Here is a 23,546-nt window from a genome sequence, read left to right on the forward strand (position 1 = left end):
GGCATTTTCGTTACGTGGGGTCGGCCTTAAGATCCTTATTTTGATGTAACAGTTCATGGCAGAGTTGCGCAGTTCCCGCTGAATTTACAAAGCTCCCCCTAGTGGTGGGAGCAGGAAGGCAGAATTTATCTGCAGATTGGGAGCTCTGCCCTCTCTCTCTATATATATATATTCTGCGCTGAATAATTTTATGATATATATATATATATATATATATATATATATATATATCATAAAATTATTCAGCGCAGATTGTTGGGCCTGTTTAGATAATAATGAACCAAAATTTGGTACAATAAGGATTATTCTTACTCTTTTGACCTCTCTTGACCTTGCAGATTAGAGAATGGCGTCTTGCACCTTCCGTCAAGATTTTGTCAACATTTCCGACCTGCACCCTAATCTGTCTCGCCCAGTAAGTATCGGTGACTTTCTTATCTTGCTCCGCTCCAGCAACGTCCCATCCGCCTCAGCCTACACTACAAACGGCCTCATTGTCACATTGTCACCGTGTTTCCCCGCAGCGATACCCATGTTTCTGTAACCACAATACTCTAATTGTTGCCGTCTTTTATTTACACTGCAGGGGATGTAAACTGATGCTGCCGGTGCTGTCCAGGGATGTGTCATGGTGCCCGGCCCTGCACTTAGGCACCGGCCAAGTCTTTGTTGGAGCGTATGAGAGACCCTTTTGTATCTGCCCGATCGCCCGCTGAAGAGATAATTGCTAAGACTCAGCGAAGTAAAAATCATAATGCAGCGAGGGACGTCTGGTATTTTCCCCTCTTGATGGCAAAATTTGAGTCGTTCTAGCTGTCCCTAGCAATTTACCTCAAGACTTGTGTGCTACGGCCCCATTAGATTCCCCTTTGGCTCGTTGTATTTTTATACAAAGCCTGGTAAGGTTGTAGGACGTGGAAATAAGCTCAGTCCTGCTGCGTCAGACACTTCAAGGAGGAAAATTGCTTGTCATAAACAAGGCCGCTCCTAAGTGCTCTTATTCTAACGCAATTTACTCAGGGTTTCTTTACATCTCTGCATTACATTTGCAGACATTTTCCAATCCCCTTTTAAGTTTAAGGTCATCTCAGAGAAAGTCCCGGTGTCTTATGTCAAAATGTTCAGCTGGTTTTTTAGATCTGGTTCTAGGAAAGCTGGGTGACCATTAGGGCAATGACAGTGGCGTAACTACCGTGGTAGCAGCAGTAGCAGCTGCCACAGGGCCCGGGCCATTAGGGGGCCCGGTGACAGCCGCTACCGCTGCGGTTTTTGTAAAATAGGCTGTTACGGGCCCTATTCACTTGCCGATCCTGGCTGGGCCAGGATCGGCAAGTGACACCACGGGCCCCACAGGGGCTATCATTATACTCGGGGGTCTTTGCAGACCCCCGAGTATAATGACCGGCGGATCGAGAGAGGTAATAAACATAAAAAACTGTTACTTACCTCTCCGCGATCCTGCCAGGCCTCCGTCTTACTGTTGTCTGACGTCTCTGACGTCACATGAACCCGGCATGCTTCCCGGGTCATGTGACGTCCGACGTCATTAACGAAGGACGCGAGCGTTGGTCAGCACAGGAGGACAGCACAGCACAGGAGCTGGGGAACAGGTAAGAAGCAACAGTGGGGTTTTTTTAAATGTTTTATTCCCCGGGTCTCCGATTATTATACTCTGGGGTCTGAAAAGACCCCAGAGTATAATAATTGTTTATGGGTGTCCACAGAGGGACACTATTGGGGTTAATACTGTGTGCAGGGGCCACTATTGGGGTTAATACTGTGTGCAGGGGCCAGTAAGGGACATAATAGAGTGCGGAGGAGGGGGTCGGTCGAGGTCTTCGGCGTCAGTTGGGATGGGGGGGGGGCCATGTCAAAAGTTCGCCATGGGGCCCCGCCATTCCTAGTTATGCCACTGGGCAATGATCATATCAAGGACAGAGTCTTTACCAGAGTCCTGTATAGTAAATCTATGCTTAACATGCTCTTTGTCTGGAGAAAGTTATAAGAAGGTGCGTGTCTCCTCAACACTGTTAAAGGGGTGACTGCTTTATGGTAAGGCCTGGTTCACATTTGTGTTCCGTATTCCGTTTGGGTTCCCCCCGAATGGAATACCAAACAGATTGACAAGCGGTGAGCAATGAAAGCACACGGACCCTATAGACTATAATGGGGTCCATGTGTTTTCCACGCAGTGTCTGCACAAATCATGCGGACAGGAAAGTAGTTCATGAAGTACTTTGCTGTGCACGTTCCGTGCGGACAAATATGTGGAGTACACACGGACCCCATTATAGTCTATGGGATCCGTGTGCTTTCATTGCTCACTGCTTGTCAATGGGTTCGGTATTCCATTCAGAGGTCCCCAAGCGGAAAGGTGAACCAGGCCTAAGTATGTCTGGATATAAAGAAGAGAGGGAGAGAAGAGAGAGATAGAAAGAAAGGGGACGATACCGAGATGAAGAAAGAGTGAAGAGGCAGAGAAATGGAGGGACTGAGAGATGGAGAGGAATAGGGAATGGAGATTACAGAGGATATAGAAAGAGAAAGGAAATGGAGAATATGGAGAAAACAGAAGGAGAGGAGAGATAAGATAAGAGATAAGATAATCCTTTAATAGTCCCACAATGGGATAGAGTGAGGAGGAGAATAGAGAGATTATAGAGAGATATAAAGAGAGGAAGAAAGGGTAAAATACAGAGATAAAGAAAGAGTGAAGAGACAGAAATGGAGGGACTGAAAGATGGAGAGCGGTAAGGGGCAACACGGTGGCTCAGTGGTTTAGCACTGTAGCCTTGCAGCACTGGATTCCTTGGTTTGAATCCTCTAAAGGACAACATCTACAAGGAGTTTGTATGTTCTTCCCGTGCTTGTGTGGATTTCCTCCCATACTCCAAAGACATACTGATAGGGAAAAAATGTACATTGTGAGCACTATATGGGGCTCACAATCTACATTAAAATAAATAAGAGAGAGGTAGAGAGTGGAGTGAGAACAGAAAGAGAGAATATAATAGAAATCAGAAAACAACATTATAAGAGAGCGACAAGAGAAGAAAAAGAGAACTGAAAGAAAGAATAAAGAGAGATAAATGAGGAAGAGACAGAAAAGAAAGAGAGGGAGAAAACAGACAGAAGAAGGTATATAGAGAGAACCTCCTTAACAAGCTTATCTTTCGTTTTCCCTAGTGTTGGACCCCACCAATCACCTATTGATGACCTATCCTAAGGATATTTCTGCCATATCTGAGTGCTGTAAACGTCTTGTGGAAACTGATATTATGACAGGATCCCTATAGAGAGGTCCATGTTATTCCCAAGCACACTTACATTTTGAAAACCGCCATAGAAATCAATAGTGACATATTTAGGATATTCTGTCTGAGAATCACTTTGACTGTATTTGCCCCTTGTTGACCATGTGCCCTTCCCCTCCTCTAAGGAAATTATACATACAGCCCGGTAATGGGCCTGCAGCTATACACTGCCAGTAACACGACCACATGCCAGGTTTAGTTATATACTTTCACACATGTTTTAGCAAATCCACTAGGCTGTCATTGAGTTACTGTACATTCAATTACCCCCTGACATATATAATCAATGTGCGGGGGGATATATACAGTGTGAAGAGCAGGACCCCTAATGCTTTCAGCATGCTCGCTCTCTATAAGTGAAACAGAATAAGATAATAGCATTTAAATACACTTACAACTTGTGGAGGGGGGGGGGGGGGCAGGAATTTTGCATTGTATAATAATTTAGAATGTCATAGAAAAACTTTACATGTAAAGGTTCCAAATTACAAAGGATTACAGGAAATTCAGACCCTTAAGGGGACTGCGGCCAATGAAGGCTCCTCCGTTTGTCCAATTTGATGATTAAATGGAACGTTGTCAGGAGGGGATTACGTTCCGCACATGTCAGCTCTTGTGCGGACATACTTTCCATAAAATCTAATAGCTCATTGTACAGATTTACTGGGTGGCGGGGAACAAACATGGCTGTGTAACCGGTATTCCGAAAAAGAAAAAAAAAAAATTAAAAAATTTGCTTTAGCGGGTGGTGGGCTCTAAGAGCATGAAATCTAATTTGCTAACTACATCTGTGTTTTATTTGTGTACAGCATACCATTTTTATTTTTCAGAGCATAATAGGCATCGTAATTGGGAAAACAGATGTCAAAGGATTTCCAGACCGAAAAAGTTAAGCCTGCTTTATTATTCCTTGAGAGCTCGGAGAGTTGTTTGTTAGTTAGAATTCTTTTTCTCTTGGCTTTATTTATTTATTTTTTAATTTTCAGCATTATTTTTTTTTAGAGGTTTTGTAAATGATTAAGGTTAATTCATGTGAACAAATTACTTAATACATAGAAGAAAATCCGTTCTGTTCCTCCCCCCCCTTCTGTTTCGCATTGCTGTACTGAATTGTGGTTCCCTGTCGTCCCTACCAGCGGCACAATGTGGGGTATTTCGTGCCCCTGTGTGCTGGTAGGACAGGCGGAATTTTAATTAGCCATGTATTAATTTCACATGGCTTGTTCCCTTTAAGAGGGCACAGATACCTCCCCCCTGTGCGTTTTTTTCTGTCCTGTGTAAAGGATCGGACAGGTGGGGAGGACTCTGTGTCCTCCTAAAGAGAAAGAGTAAGAAGAAGTTTCAGGTACTTACCTGCTCAGACCTGTTCAGGTGTCTTCAATCATGCACTCTGCCCCTTTGGACTTCTGTCGGTCCTGCAAAGAGAATAGGTAAGATTAAAGTTACCTATTTTGCCCACCTCCCTCACGCAATCCTACCTCCTGTTCCCCGGCATCCAGTCCTGCTGGGCTTCGGAGCCGCGCGCAGCCAGCCGGCGTGTTCGCGCGGCTCCATGAGGGGAACTTCCGGTTTTCGCGGAACCTTTCCTCTGCGTAGGAGGGTTCCGGCCGGTCGTTTAGAAGTGTAACACCGGCAACTTCCGGTTTTTCGGCATTCGCCGCTCCGGGACCACGCGAACAGCAGCGCTGGACACTGGAGGTCCTCAGGAGATTAAGGTACGTGCCAATGTAGTTGGCTCAAGGGGGGAGCGTGACTTGAAGGGCTAGGAGTGTTATGAAGGGCAAAGGAACGGAGCTTTTGACTAAGGCCACGCCCCTTCCGGATATGGGGCTGTAAAAAGGGGGCAGGTTGCATCCCTCATTGCCTGCTAGTCTAATCCCTAGCTGGTTTCTGCGCTGTGGCTTGTGGTTACCGCTTCAAACTGCATTTATTCTACTGCAAACTCTGCTGAAGGTTGGTAAGTGGTCTGCAGAAGCTGGGTGAGTCTCCTCATATGGTTCCTTGAATGTACTCCTCTGATGTTTCATATTCCATGCTTAGGTATCGCTGAAAACTAGCTTCTATTTGTCATGTCTTCCTCTTCTACCCCTCCCGGGGATCAAGTAAGACGGAAGAAGTCTTCTAAAAGGAGACACCTGGCTTGCATTGATTGTGACGTTCCACTACCTGATGGTAGGTGCGGTTTTTTCGTCTGCTAATTCTCCCAATGGTGGGAGTATCCTGAATGTCATTGTTTTGCCTTTAGGCTATGACTGGTCACGCTGCCAGCAATGCAGGGGACCTCTGCGGGAGGAACCCGTTACCAGTGATATGGTAGCATGGGTCAAGGAGTACATGGTGAGTACGGTTGCCGCAAAGAGGGGAAGGGTCCCCTCCGGCTTCTAAGTATCCTTGTGTTTTTTGCAGGATGATTCTTTAAAGGATATCCGTACTTCACTGGCTCAGCTCACCAAGAAGCAGCGCGTGGAAAGGCGTTCTGCTTCACTGCCCTCCCTGGAGCGCCTCCAGGTGGAGGAGGTGTCCATATCATCGGACGATCAGTCCTCCTGTACCAGCAGACCAATTTTCCATCGGGAAAAGACTAATAAACTGCTGAAGGCCATCCGGTCGTGGGACCAGGTTGGCGAGGGGGAAGCCTCTGCGTCCACCTCTGGGAAGCGGAGGGTTTTCCAAGTGGACGCCTCCATGGCCAGCCTAATGGAACAAGAATGGAAGCAGCCGGAGAAGGCTTACGTCACCACCAGAGCTTTCAAAGCAGTGTATCCGATTGATCCCTCCCAGCTGGATCGCTGGGGTCCACCACCCAAGGTGGATTTAGCCATCTCTAAGCTTTCCCGTCGCACTGTCGTGCCCATCGATGACGGGTCAAATCTTCAGGATTTGCTTGATAGAAGGGTGGATTCAACGCTCAAGAAGGCGTATTCGTCTGCTTCAGCCCAGGTGACGGTGGGCATCGCCTCAACGGAAGTAGCTGATAAGCTTCAAGCCCGGCTGGACCGCCTGGAACGGGATATCGACTCCGGGGTTAACAGGGACGACATCCTGGCATCCATGGGGGAGATCCGTCTCGCTACGGATTTCCTGAGGGAATCGGCAAGACAGCAGGTGAAGCTGGCTTCCAAGGCCATGGCCCTCAATACCGCCGCCAGGAGGCCCTTGTGGCTCAAACCTTGGCGGGCTGATGTCGCCTCCAAGTTTTCTTTGTGTTCCCTCCCCTTTCAACCTGGGAAGGTTTTCGGCCAAGGGCTGGACGATCTGATGGAGGGATTGGCTGATGGTAGAGGGAGATCACTACCACAAGCAACCAGAGGAGGAAGGCCTCCCCCTTCTAGGGGTCGAGGCTCCACGTCTCAATACAGGCCTCAACAAGGAAGCCAGAGACGCCCCAGATACCGTCCGAAAGGGGCGGGTCGCGGGATCCCCAAGGAGGACCCTAAGAAGAAGGGGTTTTGAGGAGACGCCGCTCTCTGTGACCAGCTCTCCCGTAGGAGGGCGCCTTTCGAATTTCCTTGTGGCATGGCATCTTCGCATTCTGGACCCATGGGTCTTTCAAGTTGTTCAGCGAGGATACGCAATAGAGTTCTCCCATCCTCCGGTGGATCGTTTCATCACTACGCGGGTCTTACCAGCCCTACAACAAGACTGCCTGGAGGCTTCCGTCGCAGAATATCTCTTAAAGGGGGCCCTGGAAAGGGTCCCTCCTCCCGAAGTGGGTCAAGGAGTTTATTCACCCGTGTTCTTGGTTCCAAAGTCCACAGGAGGGTGGCGGATGATTATAGATCTTCGGTTCCTCAACCTCTTCATAAAGAAAAAACCTTTCAGGATGGAGTCCATAGACTCAGTAACCAGTTTCCTATTGCGCAACGAGGTCATGGTCACCCTGGACCTGAAGGATGCCTACTTACATATCCCCATCTTCCCGCCACACAGGAAATATCTACGTATAGCCGTTCTTATGGCTGGTCACAGAGAGCACCTACAGTTCACTGCTCTGCCATTCGGCATATCGTCAGCTCCGTATGTATTCACCAAGATGGTCGCACCAGTTGCCGCCGCTCTCAGACTTCAAGGCCTCTTCGTGGTTCCCTACCTCGACGACTGGCTTATAAAAGCTCAGTCTACTTCAATTCTCCATCACCACCTCCAGATAGCCATCGCCTTCCTCCAGGAGTTAGGTTGGCTGATCAATTGGGAGAAGTCAGAAATAGTGCCATCCACCCGGAAGGAATTCCTAGGGTTTGTTCTGGATTCCCAGAGCATGCAGATTTTCCTTCTCGTCCAAGGCGAGCAAAAATAGAAGCTTCGGTTCGGGGCCTCCTCAGGTCCCGATGGATCACCATTCGCACCGCCATGCGGGTCCTAGGCCTGATGTCTTCTTCAGCCAAGGCGGTCCCTTGGGCTTTATGGCACTTGCGTCCCCTTCAGATGGAAGTGTTGAGAGCCTGGAACGGATCTCCACGGGGACTGCACAGGAAGATCTGCCTTTCTCCCGGTACCCGTCTTTCCCTCAGATGGTGGAGACACCTGAAAGACGGAAGGTCCTCGGTTCAACCTCGTTGGACCCTGTTGACAACAGATGCGTCCCATTCGGGATGGGGAGCCCACCTGGACGGCAGGACTGTCCAGGGTCTGTGGAGGAATCCAGAGGTAGGAACCTCCAACCTGAAGGAGCTAAAAGCAGTGTATCTGGCGCTGAAGTACTTCGCCCCCTTTCTCGAAGGGAAGGCAATCAAGGTCCGGTCAGACAATATGACGACGGTAATATACTTGAACAAACAGGGCGGCACCAGGGTTCCAGCCCTACTGAGAGAGGCGAACTTGATCTTCACGTGGGCAGAGAAGAATCTGACCCACCTATCCGCTGTTCACATCAAGGGCTCCCTGAACATAGTAGCGGATCAGTTGAGTCGGGGTATCCCTGTATCAGGAGAATGGTCTCTCAATCAAGACATATTCCATCAGATTGTCCAAACATGGGGCCTTCCGGATGTCGACCTCATGGCAACCCGACTCAACGCCAAGGTGGAAACCTTCTGCTCTCTGTACCAGGAGGACAATGCCTTGGCAGTGGATGCCCTGTCCATCCCATGGAGGTTCAGGCTGATATACATTTTCCCTCCAGTTTCCATCATACCCAAGGTATTGATGAAAATCAGACAGGACCAAGTCTCGGGAATTGCCATAATCCCGTTCTGGCCGAAAAGGACTTGGTTTGCCCAGCTCATGTGGATGAGTCAAGGCAGGTATTGGAGGCTTCCCCCCCTCCCAGATCTGGTGACACAAGGAGAGCTGAGACACCACGATCTGAGGAGATTCAATCTGACAGCCTGGAGGTTGACCAGTCCCTATTAAGGAATAGAGGACTGTCTCAAGGCGTCCTAAGGACTTTAGCCAGCGCCAGAGCCACCTCGACCAATAAGAATTACCGTAGGATCGGTAATATTTTCCAGGCCTGGTGCACGGAACACGAAGTGGACTCCTCCGATCCCCCTGTGAGGGCGATCCTGGATTTCCTTCAGGACGGCCTAGACAGAGGGCTTGCAGCTTCTACCCTGAAGGTACATGTAGCCGCTTTGTCCGCCTATCTGGGGAGGCGGTTGTCTCAGGATCCTTTAGTGAGCACCTTTATCAAAGGGGCAACTAGGCTGAGACCAGCAGTTTCTGCTCCTGTCCACCAATGGGACCTCAGCAAGGTCCTAACGGCACTTTGTGTTGCTCCATTCGAACCTCTGGAGGAGGTGGATCTAAAGTGGCTGACCTATAAGGTGTCTTTTCTCCTCGCTATCACCTTGGCAAAAAGAGTAGGGGAGCTTCAAGCACTCTCATCGGAAGCTCCTTACATTGCCTTCTTTGAAGACCGTGTTCAGTTGAGATTTCTGCCAGGATTCAGGCCGAAAGTTTCTTCTAGGGCGAATGTGAGTCAGCTCATTTGCTTGCCAACCTTTTTTCCCGTGCCCACTTCCCCTGAGGAGGAGAAGTGGCATACCCTAGATTTAGTCCGGAACCTGCAGATTTACCTTCAGCGCACACGCGCTTTCAGGAGATCTGAGAACTTGTTAATAAATTATGTAGGGGGCCATAAAGGCCGCAAGGCTTCTAAGGCCACCATCTCTCGCTGGGTGAAGGAAGCAATCAAGTTGGCGTTTGTGAGTCAGAACTTACCTCCGCCGACCGTCCTAAGGGCCCATTCGACGCGGGCAGTATCGACCTCTTGGGCAGAGGTCAAGGCTCTCACCTTGGACCAGATTTGTGCAGCAGCATCCTGGTCTTCAGAATTGACCTTTGTGAAGCACTACCGACTTGATCGGTATGGCTCAGAAGCTACTGCCTTCGGGCGTACTGTATTACATTCTGCTTGTGTTTAATCTCCCACCCTTATGGGGATTACTTGCTATTTCCCCACATTGTGCCGCTGGTAGGGACGACAGGGAACAAAGGATTATGTAGATAATCTTGTTTCCCTTAGTCCTAACAGCGGCACAAGGATTCCCCCCCTATTGTTGTTTATTTTGGAATGTATGTATTATTACTTGTTATTTACGCACAGGGGGGAGGTATCTGTGCCCTCTTAAAGGGAACAAGCCATGTGAAATTAATACATGGCTAATTAAAATTCCGCCTGTCCTACCAGCACACAGGGGCACGAAATACCCCACATTGTGCCGCTGTTAGGACTAAGGGAAACAAGATTATCTACATAATCCTTTGTTGACATGATGCAGCGTAAAATTAATTTATTAGGATATTTATGGCTGTATGGATTTAGGGTCTGCAACACAGGGTTATTCTCATCTTTGCAAATCACTAGGGTGGGACTTACGTAAACATTCGGACGGCGCTGCACTATGCTGTTTCTGTAACGTCCATAGAGATGAATTGGAGCTACAGAAACAGTGTAACACAGCTGAGCTACACAGTTACGGAAACGGCTTATGCCAGGGTCACACTAGGATTCGGCCTGGGGACCCTAAAGAGAAAAACCTAACCCGCTTGAAAAGTGGTTAACCACAGAAACCTGCAGATCCCATAGACTATAAGTCCACCAGTCCAATCTTGAGATTTCAGGATCGATTTTAAAATCCGATTTCCAATCATTTTCCAGCCGATCACGATCATGAAATTTGCTCGATCGCCGATCGGGATCCGATCTTCCCCAATCCCAATCGCTCAATCCTAATTGTATAGTATATATGGTAGGGTTGAGCCGATCTTGAGGTTTCAAAATCCGATTTTTGATCATTTTCCAGCCGATCCCGATCCAATTGTGAAATTTGCTCGATCGCCAATCGGGATCCGATCTTTCCCGATCACTCAACCCTAATTGTATGTAATATGTACAGTATGTAATAGGGTTGAGCCAATCTTGAGATTTCAAAATCCGATTTTCGATCATTTTCCAGCCGATCGCGATCGTGAAATTTGCTCAATCGCCGATCGGGATCCAATCTTTTCCGATCCCGATCGCTCAACTCTATCCACCAGGTTTCTGCCCAAAAAATGCGGAAAAGTGTGTAATAGCTAAAAACAATGGACCAGATTTATGAAGGCTTGCATCATTAACCCCTGATTCAGCAGAGGGTGCACCTTATTACACAACTTCTCATAAATGAGTCGCCCCCTTCATTGGGCCGTGCGCCTGGAGGGAAATGTACGCCACCCCATAGTTACCTGCACCAATTACACCAGAAAAATGGCGCTGGTGCCACAGAACTGAAAAAGTTGCAGTTTTTTTGTGCAAAACATTAGATTTGCGCAAAAACCTGAAACTTTTTATGCCTTGTATACCAGAAAACTGGCATACAAGGCATAATCCTTCTGCCCCAATGTGTGTCCACAACACCCGGCCTCAGAGGAGTTATCTCACATATCCACAGGATAGGGGATGATTGGGGTTTCATAAAAGGGAATGGAGCAGTAACCACAGTGTATACTGTACATTTGATCCTTTAAATGTAATTGGTTACTGTTTAGGTGAGAATGGCTCATATGGCAGCCGCGTACGTTTCCTAAAGCTTGTATGGCTCCGCTTCTCTTCTTCTTCTATGGCACCTCACAAGTTCTGGGAGATTTCCAAGTTAACATAGAAATGTACAGACGCCAATAGACAGGCTGAATTTAGCATCATTTTGAGATATAGCAAAAGTTAATTGAAATGTCATGGCATGCAGGAATTACTCTCTTATTCTATTCAGATATTGGACTGGAGAGATACACCTTCAGCTTTACAATAAGAGATTCGCCATCCGCCTTCATAAACGCCTCGTGTTGGGGTAGAGAGGAATTTATTAAATCGCTGTCAGAAAGTTTCCGGGTTGGCGACTGCGGTAAGTTACAATATGGCTATTCAGTGATTCTAGGAAACCTATAGAGAGATACAGTGACTGTCAGGGCTTAAAGGGACAATCCTGGTTTTTGTCATACACTTCATGCAATCTTCATTACCCACTCCCTTTTCTGGAGAAGGGAGCCCTGTAGATGGTATTGTCACCCAAAAGCAAAGAAAATGGGACAAGTCAGCAGAGGCGTAAAATAAAGCTCCTGAACCCCAAACTAGAATCTTTACCAGGTACCTAATTAAAATGTATTGTCTATGGTATTGGTCTCCTCTTAGTGGGAATAGACACTTTATGGACCTTCTAAGACTACACAGCGACACTTTGGCTGCAACTAGAGATGAGCGAGTAGTATTTGATCGAGTAAGTTTTCCCGACTAGGCCCATTCATTTGGGCCTAATCCGGAGCACAGTGCGTGACTGGATGCCGTTGCACTGCACCGACATCCGGTTGCAGCTACCTGTATTTTGGACCGGAACCTGAGGTGGCCTCCGCCTCAGGTTCCGGTCCAAAAAACCCTGTGTGAACTTACCCTAAGGCTCCTCAGCACTCTTTACTCCCCTCAATTTACCACCCTGCCGATCAGGTCTCTGCCCCTTCTCTCCAAGGACCCCATAGCTGCAGCATAGTGTGCCTCAATGGCACAAAAAGTTGTCATTTGCACAGAGGCCTTTAATGCATTCCCTCATTGGGCCAGGATGAAATATTTCAATCGATGGCTCCCTTCAGGTGAAAATTATTCCGATCTGAAAAATATCCAAATCTGTTATTTTTAGTTGAATCTCTATGCAAACTGCAAAAGACAAAAAAAAGATTTAGCGCCTCATCCCGGTATGATTCGTGTGCCGTATTTTCCAAAACATCTCGGCAGACATAAAGTAAAGCAAATAAAGCGTCCACTTTATCAAAGCAAACGGCCATTTCCTAAAATGAATGATGCGCGTGGAATATAAATAAATGGAGACGAAAAATGCAAAGTACAACGTGTGCGTGATTCATGGCGGTAAAGATTCACACAATGTTTATTTTTTAACTATGACTAATTTTTCACTTTTTTTTTTTTTCCCGAGCACTTGCAATCTACCCTGGGGTAAAATACATCAAGAAAATGAGTTTGCCGGTACATGTATCATGCAGCTATGTCACAACTGTTCAAAGTGCGCGCAGCGCCCCCCGATTAGCACAGCGTAGCGCAATTTTACTATGTTTAGATGGTAATGAGGACATCTGTTTTACTTGTACGCCGCACGCTTTAATTATCTGTATTTATCATTTCGGGAATACAAGCATTTCTAAACAATATTCCTATTTTTCTTTTAGTTATAATTGAAAATCCCCTTGTGCAAACAAAAGACGTAGAGAAGGAAGAAAAATTTAATCCTTCAACACCAAGGTAATGTGTAAACTTCCTGCTCCCCCCCCCTCATCCGTCCCACAGGGGCCGTAAAGGTTTAACGTCCTTTTATAAAATGGTGGAGATTGAAAACATATGACAAGCGTCTCTTGTCAGTACATACACCAGGGAGGGATAGATCATATCTAACATTACTTCCCATCTCTGACTGACGCGAGCCACTTACATGCATGTATTCCAGGGTAATTTAATTTACATGGTGTAACTTAGGGCATGTTATACAATACAGCTGTATATAAAAAAAAAAACATCATATGCGGTACATGGGAGTCAAAGGCAAGTGCATAGATAACTCAGATACCGAGTTACGCCATGTGTGAGTACTGTTTATTGTAACTGCTGAGTGATATAGTGTGTATGTGGATTGGATGTATGATGTATGTGTAATATTATATATATAATATGTGATAAAATTGCTACATTGACATATTAAGGTTCTGGATAAATGGCACATGTGGTAAGTGACTTCACATAACTTTATGTAAAGAATTTAAATGGGTTTTCTGAGATTGTAAGGGTAAGTTCAGACGGGGGGTTTTGGCCCGGAACCTGAGGCGGAGGGCGCCTCAGGTTCCGGACCAAAAACGGGGCAGCCGTGACTGAAAGCCAGTGCATTGCACCAGCCTCGAGCCGCGCACTCCGCTCCGGATTAGGCGCAATGAATGGGCCTATTCCAGAGGAGGGGAGTGTCTACAGGCCGAAATGCGAGGTGAAACCGCCTGAAAAATGAGCGTCTTGCTCCCGGAAAAAACTCCTGAGCGGCTCCCATTGATTTCAATGGGAACCATTGTTTTGCTCAGAATTTTGAGGCAGATACAGCCTCAAAACCCTGACCAAAAAACCCTGTGTGAACTTACCCTTAGAGCTAAAAATTGAGAAAATTGCACTGAGAGTTATTTTATTTTTTTATTCACTCTTTTTAGTTACTACAAATTGCTCATCAGTGAAGTGCATTCTTTGGTCAAGATACGCTCCAAACATGAAACAGACACCTCCCTGCTGTCTCTACTGCCTATCCCTCCTAAAGATCCCAATGACTACTATTCACTGGGAGACATCGTAGCAAACGGGCAAAGCTTGAATGGAAAAATCATCAATGTCCTTGCTGCCGTAAGATGGGTACGGCCATATAAAGAATTGTATAGAAGTGGATTAAAGGGGTTGCTGAGTTAAAAATATTAATATTAGTTTGGTGTCAGCAATCATCTGTTCTCAGCAGCTGATACACAGAGAATGGGGAAAAAAGGAGACAGCGCCCATCTTTGTGTTGTGTCTGATCTGCAGTACCTGGTCTGACCCCTACACGGAGTATAGAGCTGTCTGCTTTTTGCTCCGTTCTCTGCTGCTGAGAACAGATGATTGTTGGAGGTGTCGGACCCCCAGCAGTGTGACAACAGCCACTGAAAATACATAATTGTTGGGGGAGAGAGTTGTCGGACCACCAATAATCTAACAACAACTGCTCAGAACACGTCTGTACTGTATATTCAGTGTATTGTTGGTGCTGATAAGACACGCACCAGGACCCAAGGGCAATGTATTTTTCTGCATGTCCGAGGTTGCACCTTTATATTGGTAGATTCTCCCAGCCTAAACACTGAACATAAAGGGAACATGATGGAAATATGCTGCAGGTACCTACTGACAACTGTCAGACATCTACCCCATGTGGTTTTATAATGCAGATGTTCCCATTGAATTATAGTTTAATGTAAAATATCAATTTTTATAAGTCCTATATACTTAAATGAGAGGTATTTCTACACCATAAATGCACCCTCATTCTAGCAGACGGGGACATCTGAAGGATTCCCTATGAATAATTAAAATTGGAAAAAGCTCTGGGCGTTTACATCAAACGTCTCCATCGGGGCTCCATTCATTTAAAAGAGGGATCCTTATGGCCTATATTTCATGTGTATAAAAAAAGCATGACTTGGTCACCACCAAAAAGTATACTATGTGGTATACAGATTTTCCAGTGGTAGCCAGTGGGCTACGTACCCTGGTGTATGACTATTTAGTGGCATATGTAAGGGTCTTCTGTTGGAGGTATACACTGGAAAATCCATAAACCACAAATGGGGACAACGTATAGGGTGCACGGAGCCCAGAATTCTTCTCTGTACCCCACCACGATGTAATAATGCTGTGATACTATATAACACTCCATTAAAGGGATCCTATCATTAAAACTCATTTTTTTCTGCCTACCATGTTGGAATAGCCTTAAGAAAGGCTATGCTTCTCATACCTTTAGATGTCGTCTCCGTGCCGCCGTTTGGAGTATAATCCGTTTTTTGTCACTATGCAAATAAGTTCTCTCACAGCACTGGGGCGGGTCCCAGCACTCAAACAGCACTGGGGGAGTCCCCAATGCTGCGAGAGAACTCTCCAGCGCCACCTCCATCTTCTTCAGGATCGGACTCTTCACACGTCTACTTCCGAGGGTAGGCTTCAAAGAGTAGGCCTCGGGCCTAGGACAAAGCCGACTGTGCATGCCCGCCGGCCACAAGAAAATGGCCGCTTACACAGTATTGTAAGCGGCCATTTTCTTGTGGCCGGCAGGCAAGCGCAGTCGGCTGCCCGAGGCCTAGAAGTTTGAAGCCACGGTCAGAAGAAGACGCGAAGAGGACCCGTTCCTGAAGAAGATGGAGGCGTTGTTGGAGTGTTCTCTCGCAGCATTGGGGATGCCCCCAGTGCTGTTTGGCCCACCCCCAGTGCTGCGAGAGAACTCATTTGCATACCGACAAAGACTGAAGTATATACCGAACAGCGGCGCGGAGAAGACATCTAAAGGTAGGAGAAGAATAGATTTTCTTAAGGCTATTCCGACGTGGTAGGCAGAAAAAAATGAGTTTTAATGAAAGGATCCCTTTAATGTCTACCTATGTAATATTTTATGTGTTTCAGGGGTCCAGTAGTATGTACAATCCTTTATCATATATGACATCAGAATGTTGTCATCATCATGAAAGACCCATATAGGGCAATGTATACATTGCAATGTACCTTATATACATTGTACACATGCAGAATGGATGATAGGATTGATATGAGGTTGTGCTTTGGTTTAACCAGGTGGGAGAAATGAAGACATTTACCACTTCTGACAAGAGAAAAGGCCAGAGGTGCGAGGTGAAGCTGTTTGATGACACCGTGGACTCATTTGCAATGATCTGGTGAGTACAGGTAACTACACGCTACAGTGCACACTATAGGTATATGGCTGGTCCTTTGTGTTGTGCGATACACATGATATATTGTGCAGACACATCTGACCATGGACTGTAAACTTTACCCCTGCTGCCTGCATTTGCTTAAAGGATAAGCCATAATAAAGATTCCTTTATGTTCACAGAATAGTAAAACACTTTATACATGTCAGAGTCATTGAGCATAACCAGGACTGGGAGCCTTAAGGTCTCCGACACTTCAAGAGGATTTTCCACCACCTCCAAAACGGAGTAAAAGTTTCAGTCAATGTAAAACAAAAATTAGAGCGTAGTTTTCAGAAATTACAGCAGTAGCACTATTGCCAAAGCCCTTGTCAAATCAGAAGGAATAAGACTAATAAAAATATAACAGTTATTTTATGGAGTCCATATCTCTCTACTGCGTGGCTATAAAACGCAAAATGGAGCCCGAAGCCAGAGTTTATTAGCATGTAAATGAACGGTGCAAAAAAACCTCTATTAATTGTGTTTTCCACATTTTATTGATCTCTAAGTACATTAAAACACTGCAAAGAGGGGAATGAAGATTTTTCACGCAGTCCCAGGAATAAAGGTGTTTATAAATGAGTTTATAGCGGCAGAAACCTATAGGATATGAGGAATAATGGATGAGATAGGGGCTACATATAAATGGGCTGCACAGTGGGGCATACATCAAAAGGGTTCACCAAGACTATTGATGATCTATGCTTAGGATAGGTCATCAATATCGGATTTGTGGTGGTTCAACACCCACCGATCAGCTGTTTAAGTGAATGGGAGCTGAGAGGCAATAGCGCAACAAGGCCAGTGCATAGTGTACAGAGCCATCTGCCTCCTCCAACTGTCCTGAGAGCATATGATTGTGTTGATCCATCATGCCTTCCACAATGATGAGTGCACCCAGATGGCTGATGACACGTGCCTTCTGCGATTGGTTATTTAACGTTCACATCAAAAGTAGGCGGTGGCCACATTAATATGACTGGACTGTGTAGTATACAGGTCCTCTGGCTGATGTCACTATTGTGCATACAGTCCGTAAAACCACAGATATCTGAATAAACACATTGAATTTAATGCGTGCATATCATGTCTGCGAAAAAATGTGGATGCGACACGGATGTGATATGCAGATGTGTGAATAAGGCATCAAAAATGTAAGAAACAAGATGACCAACTCCATTTAGATATATCTTCATTGCTGCGACTGTAGAATCTGAAGAGTGAAACAATGCAGCCATAATAATTCTAATATTTTTGTTACGCTCTCCCTTTACAGCTGGGATAATGAGTCCATCCAAGTGGCACAGAACTGGATACCAAGAGAAACAGGTTAGTATATAGTTACAATATATATCTATATTCTGCTGCATCATAATATCAGGGTATATTTACCCATTGCAGAAGCCATCCCAACAATCAGACGCCAGTGATCAATCCTATATCTATCACAGTCCCTAGAGAAGTGATAAATGTTCTTTGTAGGAAAAATCCCTGGTGAGATAATAATCACTGTCATTCTGTTTAGTTCTATTTGCATCAGAGATACGGATAAACTATGACTCCTTCCGAAACTCAATGGTTGCAACGGTGGTGTCAAAGACTATTTTTACAACAAATCCAGGTAAGGATGTAAAAAATAAAAATAAATAAATAAAATAAAATTCGGGAGCATCTTTTATTAGAACACCATCCTGTGCCATTCCTCTGTTATTCCTCCTGGAATTGTATCAATCACTGGGTGTTAGGCCGGGTTCACACGGAGTATTGTGGCTCGTCATTTGGTACGTACACGCTGTGAGATCTTTTGCGGGTCGTATACGCTCCCATTGTTTTCAATGGGAGCTGGTACCGTACACGCGGCGCTATTTTGCAGCCGTGATTTTGCCGTGTACGTACCAAATGACGAGCCACAATACTCCGTGTGAACCCGGCCTTACTAACAGGTCAATAGGGTGCTTCAGATATGGCGTGGCATTATATATCATACATCACAGTCAGTTTGTTCCCAAAACGTAAGACTTAGTGGAAACACAGCAGAAACAACGCTGCATTTTACAGGACCAGCAAAGTGAATGAGACTCTGGTAATCCCATCCACACATTGCCGATAAAAAGAGCTGTGTTTTTGAAAAATGCAGCATGTCAATTTTACCTGCAGAAATGTTCGAGTTTTCCCTATAGATTTAATAAAGAAAGAAGAACTGCAGAGAAAAATGAAGCAAACATTCTGCAGAAAAAAACACAATGCATTCCCGCTGCATTTTTTTGCACTGAGTTTTTTTTAGCTGCGTTCTGCAACGTAAGGCCTTAGCCAAAAGAGATTTCCTAGGTTTTTATATTAGTCCTACTATTGGCACCCCAGGTGATTGAAAGGACTCTTCATAGTGACTGCAAAATCGAGTGGTTTCTCTGCAGTTCTGTCCTTTTCAAGTCAATAAGACTAAGCTGCAATATCAGGCGCAGCCACTATAAAATGTACGGCACTATGCTGGCTGATTGGTGCGGGTGCCGGAAATCAGATCCCTACCACTCTAATAGGTCATCAATATTCCCATTTCATAGGATATGCCATGACTTTGATGAGCTCTGTGGGTCTCCAACTCCCTGGACATCCTCAGTCCTGAAGTTTTCCCTGTACTATAGGTGATTGGTTTACCCCTGTGCAGGGAGAACCGGGTAAGGGAACCCCTAACCCAACACCAGAGTTTGGACCCATATTCCCTCTGATCCTCCTATTTTAGTGATACAACATCACTTATTAAAAATTAGAAGTTCCCCTGTAACATACAGTTCCTTGTCTTTAGATTCCTGACTCTTGATATATGAATGACACAAAGGTTATCATCTCGGCCATTACTGTATCATATATCAGCTGTTATAATAATCTACTTTATCAATTATTATAGCCAAGTATGCGACAATCCAAATTGAGCTCTAGCAATAAATGTCACATCCAAATTCACATCAGTCTCCCCGTGTCAAGCGCATGCCAGCCAAAGTCAAAGTAAAGCCTCTCAGAGAGCCAAGGGTTGTGCATGTTCAGATTATGTTACAGCGAGGGTTCACTTAAGGTTTCTAAATTCTCCAGCATTTTCTATGGATTTATAAAAACCCTTTCCATCTTATTTGTACCAGACATGCCAGAGGCGTACGCCTTGCTGAGATATGCGAGAGATTGCACTGAGAACAGACTTTTTTTGGAAGAAAACGAGGATCCTTTTGGAGACTCTATGAAATGTAAGTAGAAAAGAATAGTGCTGAAATGAGGGCAGTAAAATACATGTATAAAAGACACTTATACATTGTTTATATAAGGCCCTATATTGCAGGAATAAAGCGTTTTTTTTGTTGCAGATTTTACTGCATTTCTTGAAACCAAAGTCAAGATTGGCTTGAAAAGGAATGGGAAATATCTAGGAAGTTCTTATACTTATCTCTTCTGTTTAAAGGGATCCTATCATTCACACACTATTTTTTCCAGGTACCACGTCTCCTACCTTTTGTTGTCTTCTCCATGCCGCCGTTCGCCTACAGTCCCAGTTCTTGTCGGTATGCAAATTAGCTCTCTCGCAGCACTGGGGGTGGGCCCCAGCGCTCAAACAGCACTGGGGGCGTCCCCAATGCTGCGAGAAAACTCTCTCCAGCGCCACCTCCATCTTCATCAGGAGCGTCCTCTTCAGCCTCTTCTTCCAGCGGTGGCTTGTAACTTCTAGGCCTCGGACCTTGGGCAGAGCAGACTGCGCATGCCCACAGCACATGAGAAAATGACGAAGATGGAGGCGGCGCTGGAGAGAGTGCTCTCGCAGCATTGGGGACGCCCCCAGTGCTGTTTGAGCGCTGGGGCCCGCCCCCAGTGCTGCGAGAGAGCTAATTTGCATACCGACAAGAACCGGGATTGTAGGCGAACGGTGGCACGGAGAAGACAACAAAAGGTAGGAGAAGAATAGCCTTTCTTAAGGCTATTCCGATGTGGTACCTAGATAAAATAGTGTGTGAATGATAGGATCCCTTTAATCCACTCCTGGCTTTGGCTCAAAAGAATGCAGCAAAATCTGCAACAAAAAAAAGCTGCGTTTCTGCAATGTGGTGCTTTGGCCTTAAAGGGATTATGTTGGGAGCGTTTTCGATCCCCACATAACGCCTTTAATTAAGGGCATCTATGCCTATAAAGGGTTATAGCAATCAGACCAAGAAGGAAGAGAGTCTTGTCCTACATTCATATGACAACGAAAATCGTCCATATGACAGATGTTTTTTTTTTTAACGCCTGTCACACGGCTGCATTGACTTCACTGTATGTTTACAGACCATTACAAAATTGTTTTGTCGGTTTTCAGTACACTCAAATGTATAAGGGATCTGTGAAAACAGGGGCCCTTCAGATGTAAAATTGGCCATAAAGAAATCTTCATTTTTCATGGCCATTTTACCACGTTCGTCTGAACATAGGCTTACTCTCTGCCAGTCAATATTATTGCAAAAGTGACTAACAGGGATCTCCTCCTGAAGAACACTGGCATCTTATTTCCAAAATTACTGTCAAAGCAGGGCTCAGCACCCCAATACTAGACTCGGTAGTGCCTACAATGAGCGTCCTTCTCTCTGAGATCCTGCATGTCAATACATTCTATGGACAGATCATTGACTGCTACTATTTTACTATTTTCTTAGACATACAGAACTATAACAACTATAAAATGATCCTGCCCGGTGCTCAGGGCTGTGTGCTGCCATCTCACATTATGTTTTTTTTTTTATTTATAGTGGAGACTATAAAGGATGTATATACAGTCCGGCAGATAAAAGACAGAGCACTTCAGTCTACGGATAAAAATAATCCTGTCTATGGAATTGTTTTTGCCTTCATCTCCAAGCTGAATATTGATTCCACCATTGACAAAATAGTTAGAAATAGGTGGTGAGTGCAATATCATAACTAAACGTTACATTTCTTATATACTTTCATTATACCCGAGTATAAGCCGACCCGAATATAAGCCAAGGCCCCTAATTTTACCACAAAAAACTGGGAAAACTTATTGACTCGAGTATAAGCCTAGGAGGGGAAAACTGTACTGAAAAAGTCGGCTTAAACTCGAATATGAATATATATATATGTATATATATATATATATATATATATATATATATATATATATATATCCTTTATAGTATATTAGCTAGTAGGCTCCTCAGCAAGATATGAAAGTAGACCTTCCAATAATTCCATTATTGTACATCAAAATGTGAACACAATTCATTAATATTTTACTTGCCTGCAGATATGACTGCACAATCTTGTAGGCCTAAAATCTGGCCTACACAAATGAGAGTTTCTGAAGATAATACGCCCCCTTCTGATCAACTTGTAGCAGACACTTTGCATGGATCCAAATAATCAAATACATCATTGATGCATCCACTTAAAGTGGATCTGTCAACCCTACTAGTGGCCAAAGTGACACAAAAAAATGCAAAAGAAAACACCGGTTTCATAATTTGAGTCCATCTGTACAGGTCTTCAATTACTTAGGCTGGAAAATCCCTTTAGGCTCAGACCCCATGTAGCAGGCCGCAGCGAAAAAGACGCTGTGGGAAAAATCATGGCAGAAACACAAATCAAATTGGGCTCCTCATTATGGAACCAAACTGGACAGTAGGGTCTCATATTTGTATCCTTCACCACCTTCTTGCCATGAACTAGTTCCCTATCAATACGTTTTGAACAGTCCTGCACAGGATAGGACTAACTATGTCTGCGCCCCCTCTGTCTCAGGGCCCCATAATGGCTGTCTGGTATATGCGCCCTCAGTCTCCTTTAATTGACATTCTCTATAACTGGCCCATATACACCGGCTCTGCCTGCACTCCTGTTCTCTGCTGTCAGGAAGGTGAAAATACTGCCTGGACGCAGCGCCGTATAATGGATTTATTTATTTATTTCTCTACTACGGTTTTGTAGGGTCTGGGGAGGACTGACAGGGGGACTTTATATCTCAGGGCCGGATTTCTCTGCTTAGTATTTAATACCACAATTTCTCATGCAGCTCGCAGTGCCATTACCCAGTCACAGATCTATCACGAGGCTGCACCTATACTTTCTGCAGTGAAACGTCCGCAGACCTTAAATCTGTGTTCACAACTCTGGATTTGCAAGTGGACGTTACCGATCACACCGGGACTCTGTCTGGTAACTTATCCGGCAGCGCGGCGGAGGAGACATTATCATGCACCGTAAGTTTTGCTCAACTTATTTTACATTTAAAATGACTCTGCATAATACATCACTTCTAATTCCTTGCCAGGAAGAATAATTGCCGCCGTTTCCCGTCGGAGGACCAGTAATGATTTCTCATGGCATATTTCCATATGTTTGATTTAGGTAGATGGATTTTTCAATTTAACAGAAGACCAGAAGACATCTTTGAAATGGAATTTTCTACTGGAACGCTGCAAAATCTATTTGAAGGTGAGAAATCTTAAGACAGACTTGTCACATAAAAGATTCTGTCTCCCTCCAGTCGCATTGCCATTGAGCGCAATTAATATATTGGCCAAATCTATTTTGATGACTTTATCGGAAAGTCGGCCCCAAATGTCTGCCATCTTGGTAGGTGTAGTACGCTAACAAGGAATTAGAAAAAAAAACTCCATCTTTGTCCATGAGCTCAGTATCTCATCTGGTATTGACGCCCACAGATCAGGCAGGTAAGCGATGACTTAGCCTATGAATAACCCATCAGAAAATCTTTTTCCAATGACTTTTCATTGGTGTTTGCCGTCTTCTATGATAAGATATCCCGTTGCAGCAGTTTAACCCATTGCAGAAGTTCGGGTTAACTCTGCTAGATCTGTACACTGTCCTATAAATCGCTGCCAATTTGTGGTTCAGCTCACTGCCGGAGTCTCTGCTCCTCCTCTGGGGACTATGATGGCTTCTTGTAGCGTCATCCTTGCCCCTCAGCCAATATCTTACATTCTCCATATTATACACTGACTGCCACCATTCTGGTTAGGTATCTGACCCCGCCATACTAGAAGACTCCTGCACCATATATTTCTAATACTACTAATACTATTTTTTTTACCATTTCAGGCGTCCATAGCAAGCAACTCAAAGACCGGCATGCGCGTCGCAATTCTGTCCTGCAAAGTTGCAGATCCCCATGAAGCAGTGAAGCATGCCAAAGCCATGATGGTTTAGTTAGGTTTATTTGAAGCTAACCTGTCCACGTTCCATATCCTGCAGTCACACAATGTTCAC

General features: G+C 45.1%; 1 protein-coding gene across 1 annotated transcript; it reads left to right on the plus strand.

The window, feature by feature from the left end:
* Positions 1 to 346: 346 nt before the first annotated feature.
* Positions 347 to 23,546, plus strand: MEIOB (meiosis specific with OB-fold). Its single transcript, XM_075285570.1, has 13 exons — positions 347 to 415; positions 4,145 to 4,202; positions 11,507 to 11,638; positions 12,969 to 13,041; positions 13,986 to 14,181; positions 16,144 to 16,244; positions 17,560 to 17,612; positions 17,809 to 17,904; positions 19,418 to 19,519; positions 21,047 to 21,200; positions 22,330 to 22,516; positions 22,665 to 22,751; positions 23,379 to 23,546. The coding sequence occupies exons 1-13, from the start codon at positions 347 to 349 to the stop codon at positions 23,484 to 23,486; spliced, it is 1,416 nt and encodes a 471-aa protein (XP_075141671.1). The 3' UTR covers positions 23,487 to 23,546.

Source organism: Leptodactylus fuscus, chromosome 8, assembly GCF_031893055.1.
Source record: "Leptodactylus fuscus isolate aLepFus1 chromosome 8, aLepFus1.hap2, whole genome shotgun sequence".
NCBI lineage: Eukaryota > Metazoa > Chordata > Amphibia > Anura > Leptodactylidae > Leptodactylus > Leptodactylus fuscus.